Source organism: Cordyceps javanica, chromosome 5 (assembly GCF_051103115.1).
Source record: "Cordyceps javanica chromosome 5, complete sequence".
Classification (NCBI taxonomy): Eukaryota; Fungi; Ascomycota; class Sordariomycetes; order Hypocreales; family Cordycipitaceae; genus Cordyceps; species Cordyceps javanica.
The window spans coordinates 2159689-2178055 of record NC_139299.1 but is presented as its reverse complement, the minus strand read 5'-3'; the positions used below and the strand labels follow the sequence as shown (position 1 = coordinate 2178055).

The following is an 18367-nucleotide window of genomic DNA, read 5'->3' as shown; positions in this document are numbered from 1 at the left end:
AGCCGCTAATACTGCTGGCCTCCCCTGGCCGCTGCCCTGACTCAATCTGAAGTCAAGTATCCGTCCCTCGTTGGCCCTCGGCCCCAGCCAACCTTCTCCCTCTTCAACTCGTCGCAGTTCTTTTTTCTTTCTCCTGTCACCCTTCTCGTTCCTCCGTCAAGACAGGCAAGCGTCATTTCGAAGACGCAAACTTTGGAAAAACTTGCTGTTTCTGCGTCGCCCGCACCCTGTACTCCATCCGCGCGCATGCTGCCCTTGTCCGTCAGCAGCCCAGACCCCGACATACGCCAGACGACGAGCTGTCCATCTTCCTCAGTCACCATTTGTCTTGGGCACACCAGAGGCTTCTGCCGCAACAAGTAAATCGGAGCGCACCTATTGTTCGCCTCGAGAAGGTGCTGTCACTTGTGTCGCTGCATTATCACATCGCTGTTGTGCTCGCCCCGCGCTGACTGCGCCCGTACCTCAGCCTCACCGCAGCTACCCTCCCACCGGCCAACGCTTCGATCACATCGCCAGTCCTGCGCCCCTGGCCTCGCACCTCATCGGGCGACGGGCAACTCCTCCTAGCCATCGCTCTTCTCTGCGATGGCCGCTGCTTTCCGGCCAGTGAATCATCTGAACCTGACCGATTACCACAAAGACACGAGCACCATGATGGCTTCATCGCCAGCCACACCCCGCCCCAACACGGCGCCTCAATCACATCACGATATGCCAAACGACGATGGAAGGACACCAACACGAGTCACTTTCGGAGCCTCCAACGATATGCATAACCGACAACACGAGCAACCTCAACCAGAAGTCGCCAACTCCTCCTCAACGACGTCACCCAACAGGGACTCGATGGATGTCGACATGGAAGATTCGGATAACGAAGTCGGGGATGATAACGGCGGATCTGATGGCGAAAGTCTGAATGACGACGGAACCAAGTCAAAGAAGAAAAAGTCTCAACGCTTCTACTGCACTGACTATCCTCCCTGCAACTTGAGTTTCACCAGAAGTGAACATCTTGCTCGCCACATTCGGTATGTCCATTCACGTTGATGTAACGACTCCTGATGCGAACTCTCATGCTAATACTTTTGGAAGAAAACACACTGGAGAACGCCCATTCCAATGTCATTGTTCCCGGCGTTTCTCTAGACTGGATAACCTTCGCCAGCACGCTCAAACTGTACATGTTAACGAAGATATCCCCAATGACTCTCTTGCCGCTACTGGATCTAGATTTCAGCGTCAGATGCGTACCGAGAGAGTTCGGCAAGCTGGTAACAGAGCCCGGGCGTCGACAAGTGGTAGCGCTGGTGGCCCACCTCGCGGCCACTCCAAGTCTCTGTCAACATCAAGTATCAACTCTCTTGGGTCGATGGGCTCGTCGTACGGGATGCCCATGCACTCGGATCGCCGGAGACCACCGCCCCTGGTCATGTCAGACCCGCGGTCTAGAATGTCAGTCGAGTCGTACCGTAGCGGTGTCGATAGCAATTACTCCTACAGGCCGCATTCACCCAGCGACTTTAGCACGCCTACATCAGCCACATTTTCTACTGCTCAAAGCAGTCCGCGCTGGCCCTCTGGTATGGCATCTCCCACAACCTCAGCACACTCACACTCGCGGTCTCAAAGTATGTACATGCCCGACCACAGGACTCCGGGACGCCGCCTGAGCGTACCATCTGGAGTTGCTCCCTACCAGTCTCATGGACCCCCTCCCGGCCGCCTGTCGTTTGGGCCGGCGCTAGTCAACAGCTCAAATGCCGGGGCCTTTCCACCGCCTCACAATCCTGTTCCTGCAGGACACGCTCCTGGATGGTCTGGTCGCCGTGATAGCACGTCCAGCAACAGCGCAGATGATGGCTGGCGCAGACGCACTTGGCATCCCGATAATCGTGTAATTAATGGCCAGCAGCCGCCGCTTGGTGTCCAGTCCGCTGTCCATCCTAACCCACCACCGCCCATGGCCACGCCGCCCAACGCGCAGTCTAATTTGCGACTACCTGGAATCGAATCTTTCGACCCTCTTCCCCAGCGTCCACCAACGCCGCCTCGGCGCCCTCATTCTCCGATGGCTGTCGATCCGGAGACCTACCAACGTCGCATGCCCAACGCACAGCTTGATTCTATTCCTATGGATGATCGCCGCAATCTAAACATGTACGATGCTAGCCTCCAGCGCGGAATCAACCGACTTGATATTGGACACCGTACGCCCCCGAGTGACAGTGCCGGCAGCTGGGCTGCTGAGGCGAATAAGGCAGTTCAAGCCCAAGCTGAGCGATCTCATAGCCATGTTCGTTTTGAGGAGCCTCCTCGCGAGCGTTATGGGCCACCTCCATCTCGTTCTTTTCACCAGCATACTGTGTCTGCTCCTTCGTTCGCCACAAATCGAGAGTCTAAACGCCACGGCTGGTACAATGGCCCTGCTCCGCACCCGAGGGATACTCCATCGGCGCAGGATAACAAGGCCGCGCAAGTCGACAAGATGGTGCACCCAAATTTTACCGGTTTCTCCGGCTTTCCTGCGCGAGAGCAGCAGCCGCCAACCCAGCAGCAGCAGGAGCGCCCTGCCAATAGTCGATTCGACGCGCTTGTTGCAGTTGCTACAAACGAAAGCTCTACCGCCACAGCTTACTAGAATGACACGGGGGTACGCAGTCCCTAGCACTTGCATATCATGCTATCTTCCCATGATGACTTTGATGACTTTTTTTTTTTGGACATCCAACGCTGGAGTTTTGCTTTTGGCTTGTTTTACAATCTATGTGATGGCGATGAAAATGATTTTGCTGTATGAGTAACGTGAGCTGCTTGCGCTTTGACGTGACGTTGACGATTTTGATTCGCGTTTGGCTATGATTTTCAAGTACAAAGACCTGTCTCCAAAAGACTCACACCATGATAGTCACCCCGTCATGATTACCGGAGGGGATGCAACAGAGTCGAGAATGAACCCGGGAGTCCTGCTTGCGAGCTGGTAATATTGTTGATATTGATACCCACCTTCAAAGATTCTTTTCTATCGAGGCTTAATCCTCCTTCTTATATGATGATGAGATGTGACTCTTCTCCGCTATATGCTTATATGCGGCTCGCGACACGCAGGACTAATTCAGAGTTGTCTCTCCTGTACAGCGTTTGATTCTTCTTTTCCCTTGTTTTTGGCGGGCTCCCAGTTTCTTCTTGTCCTTCGCCGTCGTTGTCGGTAGGATAAACCGGAGGACCCTATCTGCCTACGTTGTTTGTACGCGAAAGAGATTTTGCTTTAACACTGTGACAACTTGACAATGACACCTTTGATACATTGAATTTATACATGACTAGGTATTCTGTCTCGTGCAATGGACAGTCTGCCCAACTGCGTAGTAAATTACCCCAATCGTGACAAAGGCTGGGCACACACACCATAGCCAGTCAATGAGATGCAATACTTTCGTGAGCCATCACCAGTAGCACTGCCGCCTTCTCTTCCGACCTGTCGAGTGTCCGTCCTTCTTATCCCGTTCATTTTACTGTGCAAGCTCAGCTTGAAACTCGTTCTCTATCTGCCATCATTTTTACAGCGCGCCGTTGAACCCGCCCGCGGCCGCGAAGCGTAGCTGGTACTCCCTGAGATCCGCCCAGTGCCGGAGCTCTGCCTCTTCGTCCTCAGCCGTCATCAGGTGCGGGTCGCCGCCGTTTCTGGTCTCGCCTGCGGGGCCTGTCTTCTCGAGCTTCATAAGAATCTCAATGAGCTGCGAGAGGGCCTCCTCGGACTTGACGGCCAGCGGACCCTTGCGGTGCGGCGCGTCGTTCAGCAGCGTCGATGCGACCTGCCGGATCTTCTCGACGAGCGAGCGCCCGTTGGGCTCGAGGTTGCGCTGCGAGATGCACCCAAGCACTACTAGTAAATTCTGCACAATGAGCTCACGCTCTGTTGACATGAGCTCGTAAATCTCCTTGTCGTCGCCGTCGTGCACCAATGCCTTGCTGTCTTCCGGTCGACCCTCAGCCGAGTCCGGGTGCTCCGTCAGGTGGATGTCGCGCAGGTCGAAATAGAGCTCGACAAAGTACGACCTGGTAGCAAGTTGCGATACGAAAATGTTGGCTTTTTGAATCTCATATTGAAGCTGACGACGCCGGACCGGGTGAGCTTTGATAACATTCCGCAGGTCGTGCGACGGCTGCACGTCGGGCCACACAGGCGGGACGTATTGCATGCCGGACTCGTCTAGACTCGCTAACGGATTAGCTTCCGCGCTGGAGCTGCCTAGCTGAAGTTCCGGTGGCAAGTTATCGATGATACTCTTCGCGGCCATCAACCCATCTCGCAGCAGAATGCGCTGATCTGCCCATGGCAGTGTGCTCATGCCATATGCAAGCTCGAGGCTGACAATGCCGTTCATGGTGGTATATATATCAATAGCAATTCGAAATCCCGTAAGTAGAGTAACGGTACCGTCTGCTTGCTGAATGACCTCATTTGCTTGAATACATATGTCGTCGACATTCTCAGGGTACGCGGGATACGGGAGATTCGGAGTGGATGGTGCAATGACCATGTCGTTGTGCGATGTGAGTTGAAATAATGACCTGGCCAACGTTAAGATATGCACTGCAGAGATACAAGTCGAGAAAACTTACCTGTTTCCCAGTAACAAGCACCAAAATATCCTCTTTCCAATCTGGTCTTTGACGTGATTGAAAGGGAGAGGCTCGTTTGCAAAGGTTTCAAGGCCAAAGTTTGGCTGCTCGCCGTGGTGCTTGGGTCGCGTGAAACCAAGCTCGCGTATTAGAGTAAGAGTTTCCGAAAGAAAGACACGTGCAACATTATACTGTATAGTGTATGCCGCGCCAAGGCCCAGAAAGTAGCTGGTCATGGCATCGTCCAAAGTCTTGGGTTGCTTGATGGGCCACCTCGCACCACGTGTATGAAGTGCAATGTCACGACACTTATCCACCATGACCGATGCCTTTGGAAACAGGTGAGTACTATGCTGAGACTTGAGGTGCTCTCTAACACAGCGGGGGAAGGACGCGACCAGCGCGCCAATCATGCTGGACAGGAGACCAAGAAATTCGGGCCGCGTACGATCTTCGCGGTTGGCAAAGGACTGGCGAAATGTAGGCTCGTGGGGAAACGGTGCAAGAGGATGGATGTAGGTGAAGAAGTCGTCTACGAGTAGCTCTAGAACTGGCATCGGTGCGATAGACTCTGCATCAAGAACGGCGTCTGATGAAATGGTCAGCAGCGTCTTCGCGGCAATCTGAGGCGAGGGTGAGGCAGTGAACCCAGAGGCCTGGCCCTCAGCCCGTGCCTTTTTGGCGGCCTTGGCGGCCTCGGCGTGCTTGTTGGGTGGCCCTCGGCGTTTTGTCTCGCGGTTGTAGGTGCAGTCGACATTCAGCTCGCGACAGGGGCGGCAGGGGATGTTGGAGTCGTCGCATTTGACTTTTCGCATGCTGCACATATCGCACGCGCGTCGTAAACGAGTCAGCTTCGGGTTGATGGTGGGATCTCGCATCATGGCACCCTGTCCAGACACCATGTGCGGCGAGGGCATCTCGGCCCCGGGGCCGAGATGCGCGACGCCCTGCTGGCCGACGGCTTGAGCAGCTGCATGCTGCAGAGCCTCGGAGTTTTGGATAGCCTGAGCTGCATCGCTGGCAGCTTGCAAAATTTCTAATCCGTTGCTGGCATATGCGTGCGCTGTTGTGTGGGGAGATGGAGGCGGTGGTGGAGATGCAGACATGATGCCCGATCGAGCGCCGCGCGATTCTAGAGATGGCGTTTGGCGATGGCTGATTGTCGGCGGATGTCCGGGAGTTGAGGTTGAAGCGAGGTGAAGCCGATGGTTTCCCAGTAGCAGCGACAAGCGACCGCTGGTTGGCCAGAGTGGGCAAACGTGGGAGCTGGAGTCACGTGCAGGGATGGTTTGCCAGAGGACCTCCTGGGGTGCTGGGGTATAAACTACTTAGGTAATACGGATACTCAGTACCTAGGTATAATACGAGTTACTTAGTGGACTGATCTAAGCATGGAACATTGATCCTGGTCCTATAAATGAGACGGAACTGGTGAATCTCTGTAAGTAAGTAGTAAATAGGTATGCTTATTCCGTGCATAGCCAACTGATCTAGATACGTACTGGTACTCAGTACCTTGATTTGACTCGCATAATTTCAACAGCGCTCCGTCAGGCTGCCTGTGTTTAACGTTACCCTCGCTCGATTATTCCTTAGTCTTTGGGCTCAATATACTTTCTGTGGCGCATGCGGGATAATCATGCCATGGATATGCCCGCTGGAACCATCGCCGATGCAGAAACGTAGAAATTTATCCCGCAGCGTGCCGAGGGCAGAGTTCTCTTGCCAGTGCTCGAGACATGCTGCAGGGGTCAGGTTCGGTCGGGACTGTTGATGATGCGCTGACTGGTAGGGCCCGTCCCACAGGTCATTAAAAATAGCAGGCTACTAATTCTTACAGTCTGAGTTGGAAGCCAGAAGTATTTACCTTGGGGTAGCAAACGGGGCGAGTTTCTAATGACTGGAAATTACCGTGGAATTTGCAGACACAAGAGGTTCAAGGCCTTGGTGTTGTCCTTCACCGCAATCTGAAAGGCGATAAACCGCGTTCTGCGCTGCCGTCCCCTGTATCCCGTTGCAACTCTCAAGCCCTTTTGCCACGCCAACCGAGAGATCTACTGAGCTCTCCGTAGGTCTGCACAAAAGCTTTTCTCCAATATCGCTAGCCTATCAGAGCGGAAGCTTCAGGCTTGTGTAATGCCAACCAGGGGGGTGGGGGGGCTGCAGGCTACCTAGATCAGGCCAGGCAGGCCCTCGACCAGCAGACTGGCTGACTGGCAAGATGTGACCTGAAGCCCCACGGACCCAGATGGCCACTAAATGTTGCCCCCTATCCAGCAGCCGCCTTCGAGGCCTCAAGCCACTGAAGAGCGCTGTATGCTTGTTGCGCATGCGCTGTTAGGTTGCGGCACCGTGGTGGCGTCCCTTCAGCGCACCATGTCGCCATGGCCACGACTTACGGTACCCATTCTTCTAGGTACTAAGGTAGCTTCAACCTGGGAGGGGCGCCAACACACGCGCCGCCGATGTGCTGTTATCGCTCTACTTACTGCGTCCCCCGGTCCCATGTGAACTTAATAACCGCTTCCAACCCATTTCGCCTGCTGCTTCATCCCGGACTGCTTCTCCTCTGCACACGCCGTCATACGTTGCCAGCTTCAGAGACACTCCCGCATGTGTAGGGAGATCAGCAGTCTGCGGTAGATCCTAGCCCTCACATTCAATATACACAGCCAGCCAGCAGTGGTGGTTCGCTTCCCCTCCCCCGCATCGCAGAACACCTCTACCCGTTGTCCAACGTCGCAATCACCGCGCAGTCGCAAAGTCTTCGCCATGACTCGCCGCGAGTCGCTCTCGGAAATCTTGGCTGCCAACCCAGAGCTTTCTCTCAGCGGCAGCATCATATCGGCTGCCTTCAATATTCCGCATGCACTAACCTACCGTAAGGGTGGTGACTGGGTATGTCACTCCTAAATGCCTCTGCTACCATCTTCTTTTCCTGCCTGCGCCAGAAGCTTCGTGCGGCATGCTGCATGTCGAATTCCATAACCTTGTCTCTTCTTCATCACACACTGACGCAGGCTATTCAATAGGGACTTAAACCCCGCGGCGGCCAGTCTGCCCTTTTCGACTCCTTCGCCTACCTCTCTTCATCCGCGAACCCATTCAAACACACTGTCGTCTCCTGGACTGGCGAAATTGACTCTCCCCTCGAACCACTCGAACCCGAGCCCCAATCACCAAGATCTACAACCGTCGGGTTCTCCTCTCTGAATCCTCTCTCAGCCCCCGTTCCTGTCGACGGCGTAGCGCAACTTCCAACCCCACCACCTTTTGATGGACTCTGGCTCCCCAAGGCAGACCAGGAGCGCCTAGAGCACCAGCTTGCCAATGACAAGACAATCCGGACTGTTCCTGTCTGGCTCGCTGACGAAGATGAAATTACCCCTGAGGGGATCATGCTCCGCGATCAGGGCCGGTGGCGCGGTTATGCCCATCACGACTTGTACAGCCTATTCCATTACAAGCAGCATGAGCCAAATGATGGCCGCAAAGAAAAAATCCAGTGGGCTGATTATTATCGAATGAATCAAAAGTTTGCCTCCAAAATCATCGAGATTTACAAGCCGGGTGACATTGTCATCATCCACGACTACTTCCTCATGCTCCTCCCCAGCATGCTCCGACAGGCAGTGCCCAACATGTACATTTCATTTTATTTACACTGCCCTTTCCCCAGTAGCGAGTTCTTGCGCTGCCTTCCTCGCCGCAGGGAGGTCTTAGAGGGCATTCTTGGCTCTAACCTGGTCGGATTTCAGTCCTACAGCTACTCGCGTCACTTTCTCAGCTGCTGCACCCGCATCTTGGGCTTCCCTTCCGATACGCTCGGAGTTGACGCATATGGGAGTAGAGTCCAGGTTGGCGTCTTTCCAATCGGTATCGATGCTGCAAAAGTGGAAAAGCTAGCTTGGGCATCCTCTGTTGACGAAAAGTATGACGCTCTGAAGAAGATGTACGCAGGCAAAAAGATCATTGTTGGCCGAGACCGTCTCGATAGTGTCCGAGGAGTCGTCCAGAAACTCCAAGCTTTCGATCGATTCCTCGAGACGTACCCAGAGTGGCGGGAGAAGGTTGTCCTCATTCAGGTGACGTCGCCCACCAACAAGGTAGCAGACAAGGAGGATGGCGAGTACAAGACCTCGACGCGTGTGAACGAGCTCGTCATGCAAATAAATGGCCAGTATGGAAGTCTGGGATTCTCACCTGTTCAGCACTATCCCCAGTACATCAACCAAGACGAATACTTTGCGCTGCTTCGAGCTGCGGACATTGGCTTGATCACGTCGGTGAGAGACGGCATGAATACAACCAGTCTCGAATATGTCGTCTGTCAAAAGGATGGACATGGTCCGCTCATACTGTCTGAATTTAGCGGTACAGCTGCCAGTCTAAGCGACGCTATCCATATCAACCCATGGGACCTTACCGATGTCGCTGAGAAGATCAACGGCGCGTTGACCATGCCTGATGAAGCCCGCGCAAAGATGCAAAGCCGTCTTTATGAGCATGTCACGGCACAGACTGTGCAGTCTTGGATAACCAAATTTATCCGCAGAATCCACAGCGTCCTCGGTGACAATTCCATTCAGCATTCCACGCCACTCCTCGACCGTGCCTTATTGCTATCCCAATATCGCGCAGCTTCGAAGCGTATTTTCATGTTTGACTATGATGGAACACTTACGCCTATTGTGCGAGAGCCAAGCGCAGCAGTCCCTTCCGAGAGACTGCTGGAATCTCTCAAGGTCCTAGCCGCTGAGCCTCGCAACTCCGTTTGGATCATCTCCGGCAGAGACCAAGAGTTCCTTACCCAGCACTTGGGCCATATTCCAGAGCTTGGCTTTTCGGCAGAGCACGGGAGCTTCATGAGAGACCCCGGTTCCAATGAATGGGTTAATTTGGCCGATAAATTCGATATGGGCTGGCAAAATGAGGTTATCGACGTGTTCCAGAAATATACAGACAAAGTAACAGGTAATTTTGTGGCTGTGAACTCGCTCTGAAGCCTGGCACTGACATGTTCATTAGGCTCCTTCATTGAGAGAAAGCGATGCGCCATCACGTGGCATTACCGCCTCGCTGACCCAGAACAAGGCTTGCATATGTCCCGGGTGGCTCACAAAGAAGTGGAAGACACGGTGGCTAAGAAGTGGGATGTTGAAGTTATGGCGGGCAAGGCTAACATTGAGGTGCGACCAACTTTTATCAACAAGGGAGAGATTGTGAAGCGCCTCATCAGCCGCTACCACAATCCTGACGTTGTTGGTAGCGAAGGTGATTTAAACGCTGGCAGAATCGAATTTGCCCTCTGCTCTGGTGATGATTTTACGGACGAAGATATGTTCCGTAGCCTGAATGGCGTTTCTGGATCCGTGCTGGACGCTGCTCACGTCTTCACTGTTACAGTCGGTCCAAGCACCAAGGTCACGTTGGCCAAATGGCACTTGCTTGAGCCACAGGATGTGATTGAGTGTGTCACACTGCTCTCGGATCAAAGAGGCCACTTGGCACTGGAACGAATGGGTGAAGTGAATTTGGCCGCTTTGAGCTCGGTTGAGGGCCACATTCCTACGTCCTAGAGGTAAGCAACGTCGAGCCGAAAAGAGAAAGACGAAGAATAAAGAGGATAAGGTAGCGAGCATCAAGGAACTTGGCCAAGGAAGCATTGCAGCATATATATGATATTGAGCAAAGCATAGACGGGCACGGCGTATTGGGAACGATGCCACGATAATTTTTTTCATCTGGCGTTGATAGAGACGTTTTTAGTTTAGCACCATATAGCAGATACCGATAACAAGCATTTGCATCACTCTTGAATTCGACTTCGGGGACGATCAGCTGTAAGTGAGGTCGGCCACGGCTTCCGGGCATGAGAAGCCCTTCTAAAGCCTGTATCCCTGTGCCGGGATGAGCGGCGCGTATCGTGGTCAGCCAGCCGTGGTAGCTAACCGCATGATGAATGGTGCCATGCAATATAGGCCCGACTGACTCGGGCTGAAATAAATGCTTTCACAGCGCCGTGAGCAGCACCCCCCCCCCCCCCGGAGCAAGGAGTATTAAAGCCGCCGCTTGTGGTCTGGTGACAACATTGGCCGGCGCGGCAGCACCGGCTCCATCACCGTCCATCGGGCCCGTAAATAATTTTGGACCGTAACAGCACCGCGGCCCATGGACCATCTGAATCTACCAGTAGAAGCCTGCGCAGAAACTCCAGAAGAGGGAGTTCCCCAGACTGATGAAGGTCCCTGCAAGACGCAACGCGTATGAACATGGCCGTCATATTCGTAGCGGAGCCGGATCGATTCAGTGGCGTTGAGGCTTCCGCCTGGGCGAGACAAGGCTGGCTGTACCAGATGTAAGACAAACAACAGTGCAAAAGTCACACAACGGCGACTGGCGAGACAACTCAATCTTTACCATTATTGTATCCGGCAAGCCGAAATGGCAGTTGTGGAGCCAACTTTCGCTGGCGCCGAACCGACGTCATTGGGACCTCCGGCGGCTCCACGTCCGAGTGAGCGCCGCTGGAGGAGACGAGAAAAAAAAAAGAAGGACCGAATGTATACCCATTGTCCCCGCGGATTTCTGCGACTTTGGAACTTCGAGTAATGGCTTACAAAGAAGAAAGAATGATACCAGACGACAGGATAGGCAAGGGTTCGGAGGCGCCACTACCCCCAGAAATATGCTTTTGGTGCGCCGCCTCGCAATTGAGTATGATATCATGACGTCTTGACACGCGAGCAACCGGCCCTCCGCAACCGGTCTCGTGCCCTGTAAAAATTATTTAGTTTCTCGTTTTGGATGGCCTAGATTCACAACTAGAGCGTATTAGCTTCACGGAGCTCCGGAGCTCAGTCTTTCGTTTCATTTCTTTCGGCCAAGACGTCTGGCGATTCTAGTTCACTACAAGGTCCCATGTTGGCTAGTTGCCTCCCCATCCCATTTAATCCCCCCATCCCCAGTCTCCGTCCCAATTGCCCAACTTCTTGGTATGAACAGCATTCCCCAGAATTACCCTTGGGCCGCCTCGTTGAAACTTTATTCCTCTCTTTATCGGCAACAGAGTTCCTTGGCAGCGACAGGCAACATCGGCACAGCCCAAAGCACGACGACACTCGCCAGCTGAGCTCGCTACGAAGGACAATACTTAATTGAAACAATGGGACTCGGTTCCGTTACATTCGATGACCACAATCCCAATACCGAAAGGGGCCGTGAAAATGATGCCCGGGCGTCAAAGTCCGGCCTCGACTACTCGCCACTACCGCGTCTGACGAGCAAGTCGCTGGCTATGGGTATACTCATCTCCATGGGCGGTCTCATGTAAGCTATTTCTGGAGCGAGTATCTCTTTCAATTCCATCGGGCTAATTGAAAATTGGTATGTAGTTTTGGTTATGACACAGGGCAGATCTCTGGCTTTCTCGAGATGCCAGACTTTCTCGAGAGATTCGGTCAAACTGATTCAAATGGAGAGCCGTACTTTAGCAGAGTCCGGTCTGGTCTCATTGTCTCTCTCCTATCTATCGGCACACTGATTGGTGCGCTTGTCGCCGCCCCCATCGCCGACAGATTCGGTCGTCGTCCCTCGATCTCATTTTGGTCCCTGATCACCTCCATTGGCTTCGTCATCCAGATCGCTTCCGTGACAGCGTGGTATCAAATCATGATCGGCCGTTTCGTTGCCGGCCTAGGAGTTGGAGCACTGAGTCTTCTCGTCCCCATGTACCAGGCCGAGACGGCGCCTGCGTGGATTCGCGGTGCCATGGTCTGCGCCTATCAGCTTTTTATCACCATGGGCATTTTTCTCGCTGCTTGCTTCAATTTTGGAACCTACCACCACCAAATGCATAGCTCGGCCAGCTGGCGCATCGTCATAGGCCTCGGGTGGATTTGGACCATCATCCTCGGAGTCGGCATACTCTTCTTCCCAGAAACGCCTCGATTCGACTACCGACGTGGAAAAACTGAAGAAGCCATCAAGACTCTTTGTGAGGTTCACGGCGCATCCCGAAATCACTACATCGTCCACACCCAAGTCGCCGAGATCGAGAGCAAGCTCCACGCAGAGTCCAAGATCAAGATGGGCCATGTCGCCGAGTTTATTTCCATGCTGAAAGCGCCACGCATGTTGTATCGCCTCTTTTTGGGCATTGGATTGCAGTCTCTGCAGCAGCTTACGGGAGCCAATTTTTACTTTTATTTTGGCGTGAGCATCTTTAAATCCGTCAACATCGACTCCTACATCACGCAAATTATCCTGAACACCATCAACTTTGTTGTCACTTTTCTGGGCCTATATATTGTGGAGCACTATGGTCGCAGAAAGTCTTTGATTGCTGGCTCTATCTGGATGTTTATCTGCTTCCTTATCTTTGCCTCAGTTGGCCATTTCTCGCTTGACCACAAGAACCCGCAGAACACACCTACGCCTGGCATCGTTCTCATCGTCTTTGCAGCCCTTTTCATCCTTGGCTTTGCCACTACTTGGGGCCCTATGATCTGGACTATTCAAGCGGAAATCTTTCCCTCCCGCTACCGTGCCAAGGGCATGGCTATTTCCACTGCTGCCAACTGGATCTGGAACTTTTGCATCGGGTTCTTCACTCCATTCATCACTGCAGCCATTGACTATCGATATGGATACGTCTTTGCCGCCTGCAATTTTGTTGCTGGGTTTGTTATTTATTTCTTCGTCATAGAGGGCCAGGGACGAACTATCGAAGAGATCGATACCATGTACCTCGAGCGAGTCAAGCCCTGGAAGAGTACTGAATGGGTGCGCCCTGACGATGAGAAAATGGAAGAGATACGTCGTAAGGCAGGGATAGATGTTGAAGCACTTGCAGCGCAGAAGGATGAGCACTCAAAGATTGCTGGAGATGCGCAGGGCGGAGTGCGGGTTGACGGCACCAACATGAACCATGTTGAGTGAAAGACTGAGAGTACCACTTGATTACATTTATAGCATTTATCCTGTCATCTTATCGATCTTCATTACATATACATACTTGCCTACTTCACTAACAAGATGATCCTCAAAGTGACCATATACTATTTTCTCCAATGGGGACTTAATCACGTTTCTTGATGCGTGGGAAGCTAAGCCATACCAGAGCAATGACCGCAATAAGAGCCAGAATAATTGGCTGCAAGACACTGACTCCCTTGTTGGACGCAATTGCACCAATGATAAACGGGAAAACGGCACTGCCTGTGCCTCCCATACTCATGGCAAAGCCAATCGCACTTACGTGGATCCTCTTGGGTAGTAGCTTAGCCGTGACCATGACTGCGCCAGGGAACATAGGCCCCAAAAAGAATCCTAGAAATGCCACTGCAACTGCGGAAACAATAAATTCTGGAACAAGCCAGAATAGAAGCTCCAGGCCAAGGCAGATGGCCAAATAAATTGTCAGGCAGAGACGTTCGCCGAAGCGTTCCGTCACAAAGCCGAGTGTAGCACGGCCAACGGCCATGCCAGTCCAGAAACCAGTGCCAGAAATACCGGAAGCATAAGCTGAAGCGTGACGGACATTCAACATGAATGTGACTACCCAGCCTCCAAGCCCAACTACAGTGCTAGTTAGCATGCCGCTGTCCAGACTTTTGCTGTTTTAGTTCGGTTACCTTCAACGCCCATGTAGGCGAAAAAGAACAGCGCACAGAGCCATGTAACGGGCGATTTGATAGCTTCTCTAGTGCCGGCGCCAGTTGCGGAGGGATTTTCTCGCGCATGTTCGGCTTCGTACACGCTGCCTGTCTTGTCCCAGAAGAAGAATGAAAGCCCGCAAAGCTCAATCGCTGACATGCCGACCTTCAAAAATCTCAGATAGCTGATCTTTGACAGTTTTAGTCTCGAAAAGTTCAGCGCTTACCATAATGTAGTAGAAGTTAAACCACGGCAGGCCGGCCTTCACAACCATGCTCGTGGCTATGAGAGGTGAAAACAACGCCCCGAGAGAATAGCAAGAGTGTAGGAAACCTTGGATGGTATTCGCCTTGTCCATTGCACCGACCCATGCACAGAAACAGGCATCAGTTAGTCCATTACCAAAACCACTAATCGCGTTGACTACGATCAGTACGGGATAGGGCGGGTGAGATGCCAGGACCGCATAGGTGATAACGTGGCACAGAGGTGCCATGATTGCGATTCCGCGCTGCCCAAATCTGACGTGAATTCGCGCATTCGTGAACGCGGCCACAGAATATCCGAGGAATGGTGTCAAGAAGATGAGGGAAATGACAGTTTTACCAAGGCCGTAGTAATCTTCAAGCTGTACACAGGTTAGCGGTTGGCTTCCTTGGGAGTATCATCAACTTACATAGGGTAGTAAAGGCTATAGCACGCATAAATCAGTCAATGATGGCGCATTACCCAATGCTTCAGCGAATTGCGCAGGTACATACACCAATGGCGGCATCGTTCATGCCGGCAACAATGAATGACACAAACGCAAAGGCCATTCTGCCAAGATTGCCGCGGGGATAGTTCCATCGCTCTACCACATTCTGCGCGTCTGGGGGCGGAATACCGTCGCCTCCGTTGTTGGTACATGATGAAACGAACCCTTCTTCCTGGAAGCTGGCAGAGTCGACTTTGCGATCCGATAGCGGGATTCCAGCGCTGCTCAGATTGTGCAGCTCCAAGATGCCTAGCGCAGTGGAAGTGTGCTCCGAGCTGCTCGTGGCCGTGACTGTTTGAGACATTTCACCTTTATTTGAGGTTCTTTAAATTTCACCACGTATTGGTTACGTTGAGTATCAGTAGCTCTGCTGCTAGGTAGGTGGCGACGTTGAACGAGGGCCGATACATCGGGCTGACACTAACTAGTTACCCCGCGTGGCACCCATATTATAGCGTCGTCAATCCAGCCACGAGCCTGACTTGAAGAACTCGATGACTCGTCTCCCGATATACGAATTATCAGTTGAGATTATCATGGAACGTGTCGAGAAATGAAGCCAAAATATTATGATTTTCACAGTGAAGTTGGGTATCTTGAAAAGGTGAATAGGTTGATTTGGTACAGTTGGCGTGCAACGGAAGAGAATTGTAGTTCGGAAATAGAGACCATTTACATGGAGAATTCTGGAATGCGAGTCACGGCATAAAGTATACTTTTCTTCGTTGTAAATGAAGGCCGGATGTCCAGCTCATCTATTGACAAAGATCTACAATATCCACCACGCCTTTCATAATTATTCAAGTATTGTGTGAGGAGAGTGAGTGGGCCGAGCCTTGTAGCCACCAAACAGAGCCTTGTCCTCGGACTCTCAACCTCGGACTCTTGAGATGACTGTAGCCGGAAACACTGCCCCCTTTCTGTCAGAGCATTACCGTCAGCAAATGTGCAGGGATGTGGGACTCAATCACACCCTTTGAGAATTCGACACATACAAACCGGTGTCCATAGAACAGAGTCTGATATACCCGCTGGTTTCTAGACAGCAACTGACGGTAGCCGCCGCTCGCACTTGCAGAGTCCGAAGATGGCAAGAAGATGATGCAACCAAACTGCGCCCACGTGTGGGCTCATACCCAACGCTCAGCCTTATGATGACGAAGTTGGCCTTGGACTGCGGATATTGCCATTTCCGATTTGCGTAATGCCATGTCAAGACGCACGACGGCGAAGGATCTCGGCAGCGCTTGGAGAAACCATAGGTGTATATATATACCAGCAATGCTCCAAGGACAATGCTTCTCAGCACATTAATCAATTCATCTACTCTTGCCCATTCCCATAATGACCACTCTCAAGAATCTCGTTATTGCTCTCGCAGGGTTGTCGGTTATCGGGCTCGCCCGGGCCAACGCTTGCCCACCCCTTGGCCGTGTTCTCCCTGGCCCGCGGAACCCCAGCAAAAATGATGCTGTTCAAGAGGCTATCGCAAAGCTCACAGCCCACCTTGAAGGGACACTGGCATCAGCCATGACTACCAGTGGCATCTCCATCGCGGTAAAATCGACGCACGAAGACAAACTACTCTTCAACTATCACCACACTCCACCTGTCTTATCCGGTATTGGAACTTCCGCTATTGACGAGCACACCATTTACCGCGTTGGAAGTGTATCTAAGATGATGCCTGTATTGTCTGCTTTACAGCATGATAAAATCGATCTGCATGCGTCGGTACTAAAATACCTTCCCGACTTGGCGAAGACAGCGGAGTCTCGCGACTCCATCCACAGCATCTCATGGCAGGATATTACTATTGCAGATCTTGCAACCCATCTCTCTGGTTTACCTCGCGACAGTATGTCGGGTATCTTTATTATATATGCATATCCGTAATTTCTAATCTCTTTGCAGTGGCGTTCGACTTGGCTCTCATTACAGATGTCCCGTGGACCAAAATGGGCCTTCCAGCTGTTCGCAACGGCACTGGTCCAACTTGTTCTGGACTCCCCGGCACCAGAAAATGTACATCGGATGATATTATTGCTTCCGTCAACCAGAAGCCCCCGGTAGAGCTTCCCGGTGCTACTCCTCTCTACTCCAACATCGGCTTCACGCTGCTCGCCATGGTCATCGAAGCTGCTACTGGAGAGAAATTTGACCAGTTGGCCAAGAACGGCGTCTTCAAGGTGGCCAACATGACAAGCACATCTTTTAATGGCCCGGTGCAGACATTCTCCAAACTTGGTTTTGTGCCAAAGGGCGAGCCCACCTGGAACGTCACCTTGGGAATTTTCGAAGCGTGAGTGATCTCTTTCCCGCTTCCTTAACTGGTTGAGTTCTTACATACAGTAGTGCTGGGGGTCTTTTCTCTAACACCTTGGACATGGTCTCCTTCGCTGAGTCTATTATCACGTACAAGCTTCTCTCACCGAAAAAGACAAGAGAATGGATGAAGCCCGTTACACACACATCATCCATGGGCATGTCCGTCGGTGCTGGCTGGGAAATTCTCCGCAGCAAGACCTTGACCGAAGACAGACGTGTTATTGATGTCTACACCAAAAGTGGAGATCTTGGTCTGTACCACGCCTTGGTTGGAGCCATCACAGACTATGACATTGTGGTGACAGTGCTTTCTGGTGGCGAAGAGGTTACTTTGGACCCTGACATGCGCACCAAGATCTTTAGCACAGTAGTCCAAACGCTGGTTCCAGCTATTGACCGGGCTGCTAGAGATGAGGCTTCAGCTGCAGATGGGTACGTTGGAACTTATACCGATAAATCGTCCAACTCCACCCTTGAACTTGCCATGGCCAAAGGCCCTGGGATCACCATTAAGAGATTCGTCGTCCGTGGATTCGATGCGCTATCCAACATGCCCAGCTACAGCCTTGGGAGCGCACCGAGGGGCGTCTCAGGTTCCAAAAACACCACAGTAGATGGTCGCATGTACCCGGTCGACATCATTGGTGACGCACCGTTTGTGCGAAATCACGCCAGGAGTGTGCCTCAGGACCGATGCAGCACTTTCACCATGTGGCGTGCATATTTTGATACCACAACCGATAAGCAAGCCGATTCCAAAGACGATGCTTTGTTCTATGCGGATGGAAGTTGTGAGACGTGGTTCAATTTTGACCAAGCGTCATATGACTACCTAAGCTTGGGTGAGTTTGTTTTTGTACATGACAGACTAGGCAGTGTGAAGGCTGTCAAGAATCCAGCATTTGATGTGACGTTTACGAAGGTTACATAGAAGCTTTTAAGGGACAAAATGAAGATATGACAGCTCATTCATACTCTGCATGGGACGCCGTCCAA

The 18367-nt window shown here is 52.2% G+C and overlaps 6 protein-coding genes across 6 annotated transcripts; 4 read left to right on the top strand and 2 right to left on the bottom strand.

The window, feature by feature from the left end:
* Positions 1–588: 588 nt before the first annotated feature.
* On the top strand, positions 589–2644 carry V2A60_007896 (uncharacterized protein; the record flags this gene model as incomplete). The annotated part of the gene is made up of 2 exons (XM_083259176.1): positions 589–1034; positions 1153–2644. The coding sequence occupies 2 exons, from the start codon at positions 589–591 to the stop codon at positions 2642–2644; spliced, it is 1938 nt and encodes a 645-aa protein (XP_083115302.1).
* Positions 2645–3563: 919 nt separating this feature from the next.
* On the bottom strand, positions 3564–5735 carry V2A60_007895 (Zn(II)2Cys6 transcription factor; the record flags this gene model as incomplete). Its single annotated transcript, XM_083259175.1, has 2 exons — positions 3564–4578; positions 4630–5735. The coding sequence occupies 2 exons, from the start codon at positions 5733–5735 to the stop codon at positions 3564–3566; spliced, it is 2121 nt and encodes a 706-aa protein (XP_083115301.1).
* A 1666-nt stretch (positions 5736–7401) lies between these two features.
* Positions 7402–10208, top strand: V2A60_007894 (trehalose-phosphatase TPS2; the record flags this gene model as incomplete). Its single annotated transcript, XM_083259174.1, has 3 exons — positions 7402–7527; positions 7662–9603; positions 9658–10208. The coding sequence occupies 3 exons, from the start codon at positions 7402–7404 to the stop codon at positions 10206–10208; spliced, it is 2619 nt and encodes an 872-aa protein (XP_083115300.1).
* Positions 10209–11794: 1586 nt separating this feature from the next.
* V2A60_007893 (and other transporter-domain-containing protein) lies at positions 11795–13569 on the top strand (the record flags this gene model as incomplete). The annotated part of the gene is made up of 2 exons (XM_083259173.1): positions 11795–11958; positions 12024–13569. The coding sequence occupies 2 exons, from the start codon at positions 11795–11797 to the stop codon at positions 13567–13569; spliced, it is 1710 nt and encodes a 569-aa protein (XP_083115299.1).
* Positions 13570–13708: 139 nt separating this feature from the next.
* V2A60_007892 (MFS transporter) lies at positions 13709–15347 on the bottom strand (the record flags this gene model as incomplete). The annotated part of the gene is made up of 6 exons (XM_083259172.1): positions 13709–14208; positions 14265–14475; positions 14513–14568; positions 14689–14914; positions 14963–14977; positions 15048–15347. The coding sequence occupies 6 exons, from the start codon at positions 15345–15347 to the stop codon at positions 13709–13711; spliced, it is 1308 nt and encodes a 435-aa protein (XP_083115298.1).
* Positions 15348–16387: 1040 nt separating this feature from the next.
* Positions 16388–18302, top strand: V2A60_007891 (beta-lactamase/transpeptidase-like protein; the record flags this gene model as incomplete). Its single annotated transcript, XM_083259171.1, has 3 exons — positions 16388–16901; positions 16958–17345; positions 17399–18302. 3 exons carry the CDS (start codon positions 16388–16390, stop codon positions 18300–18302), a joined length of 1806 nt encoding a protein of 601 aa, XP_083115297.1.
* Positions 18303–18367: the final 65 nt, after the last annotated feature.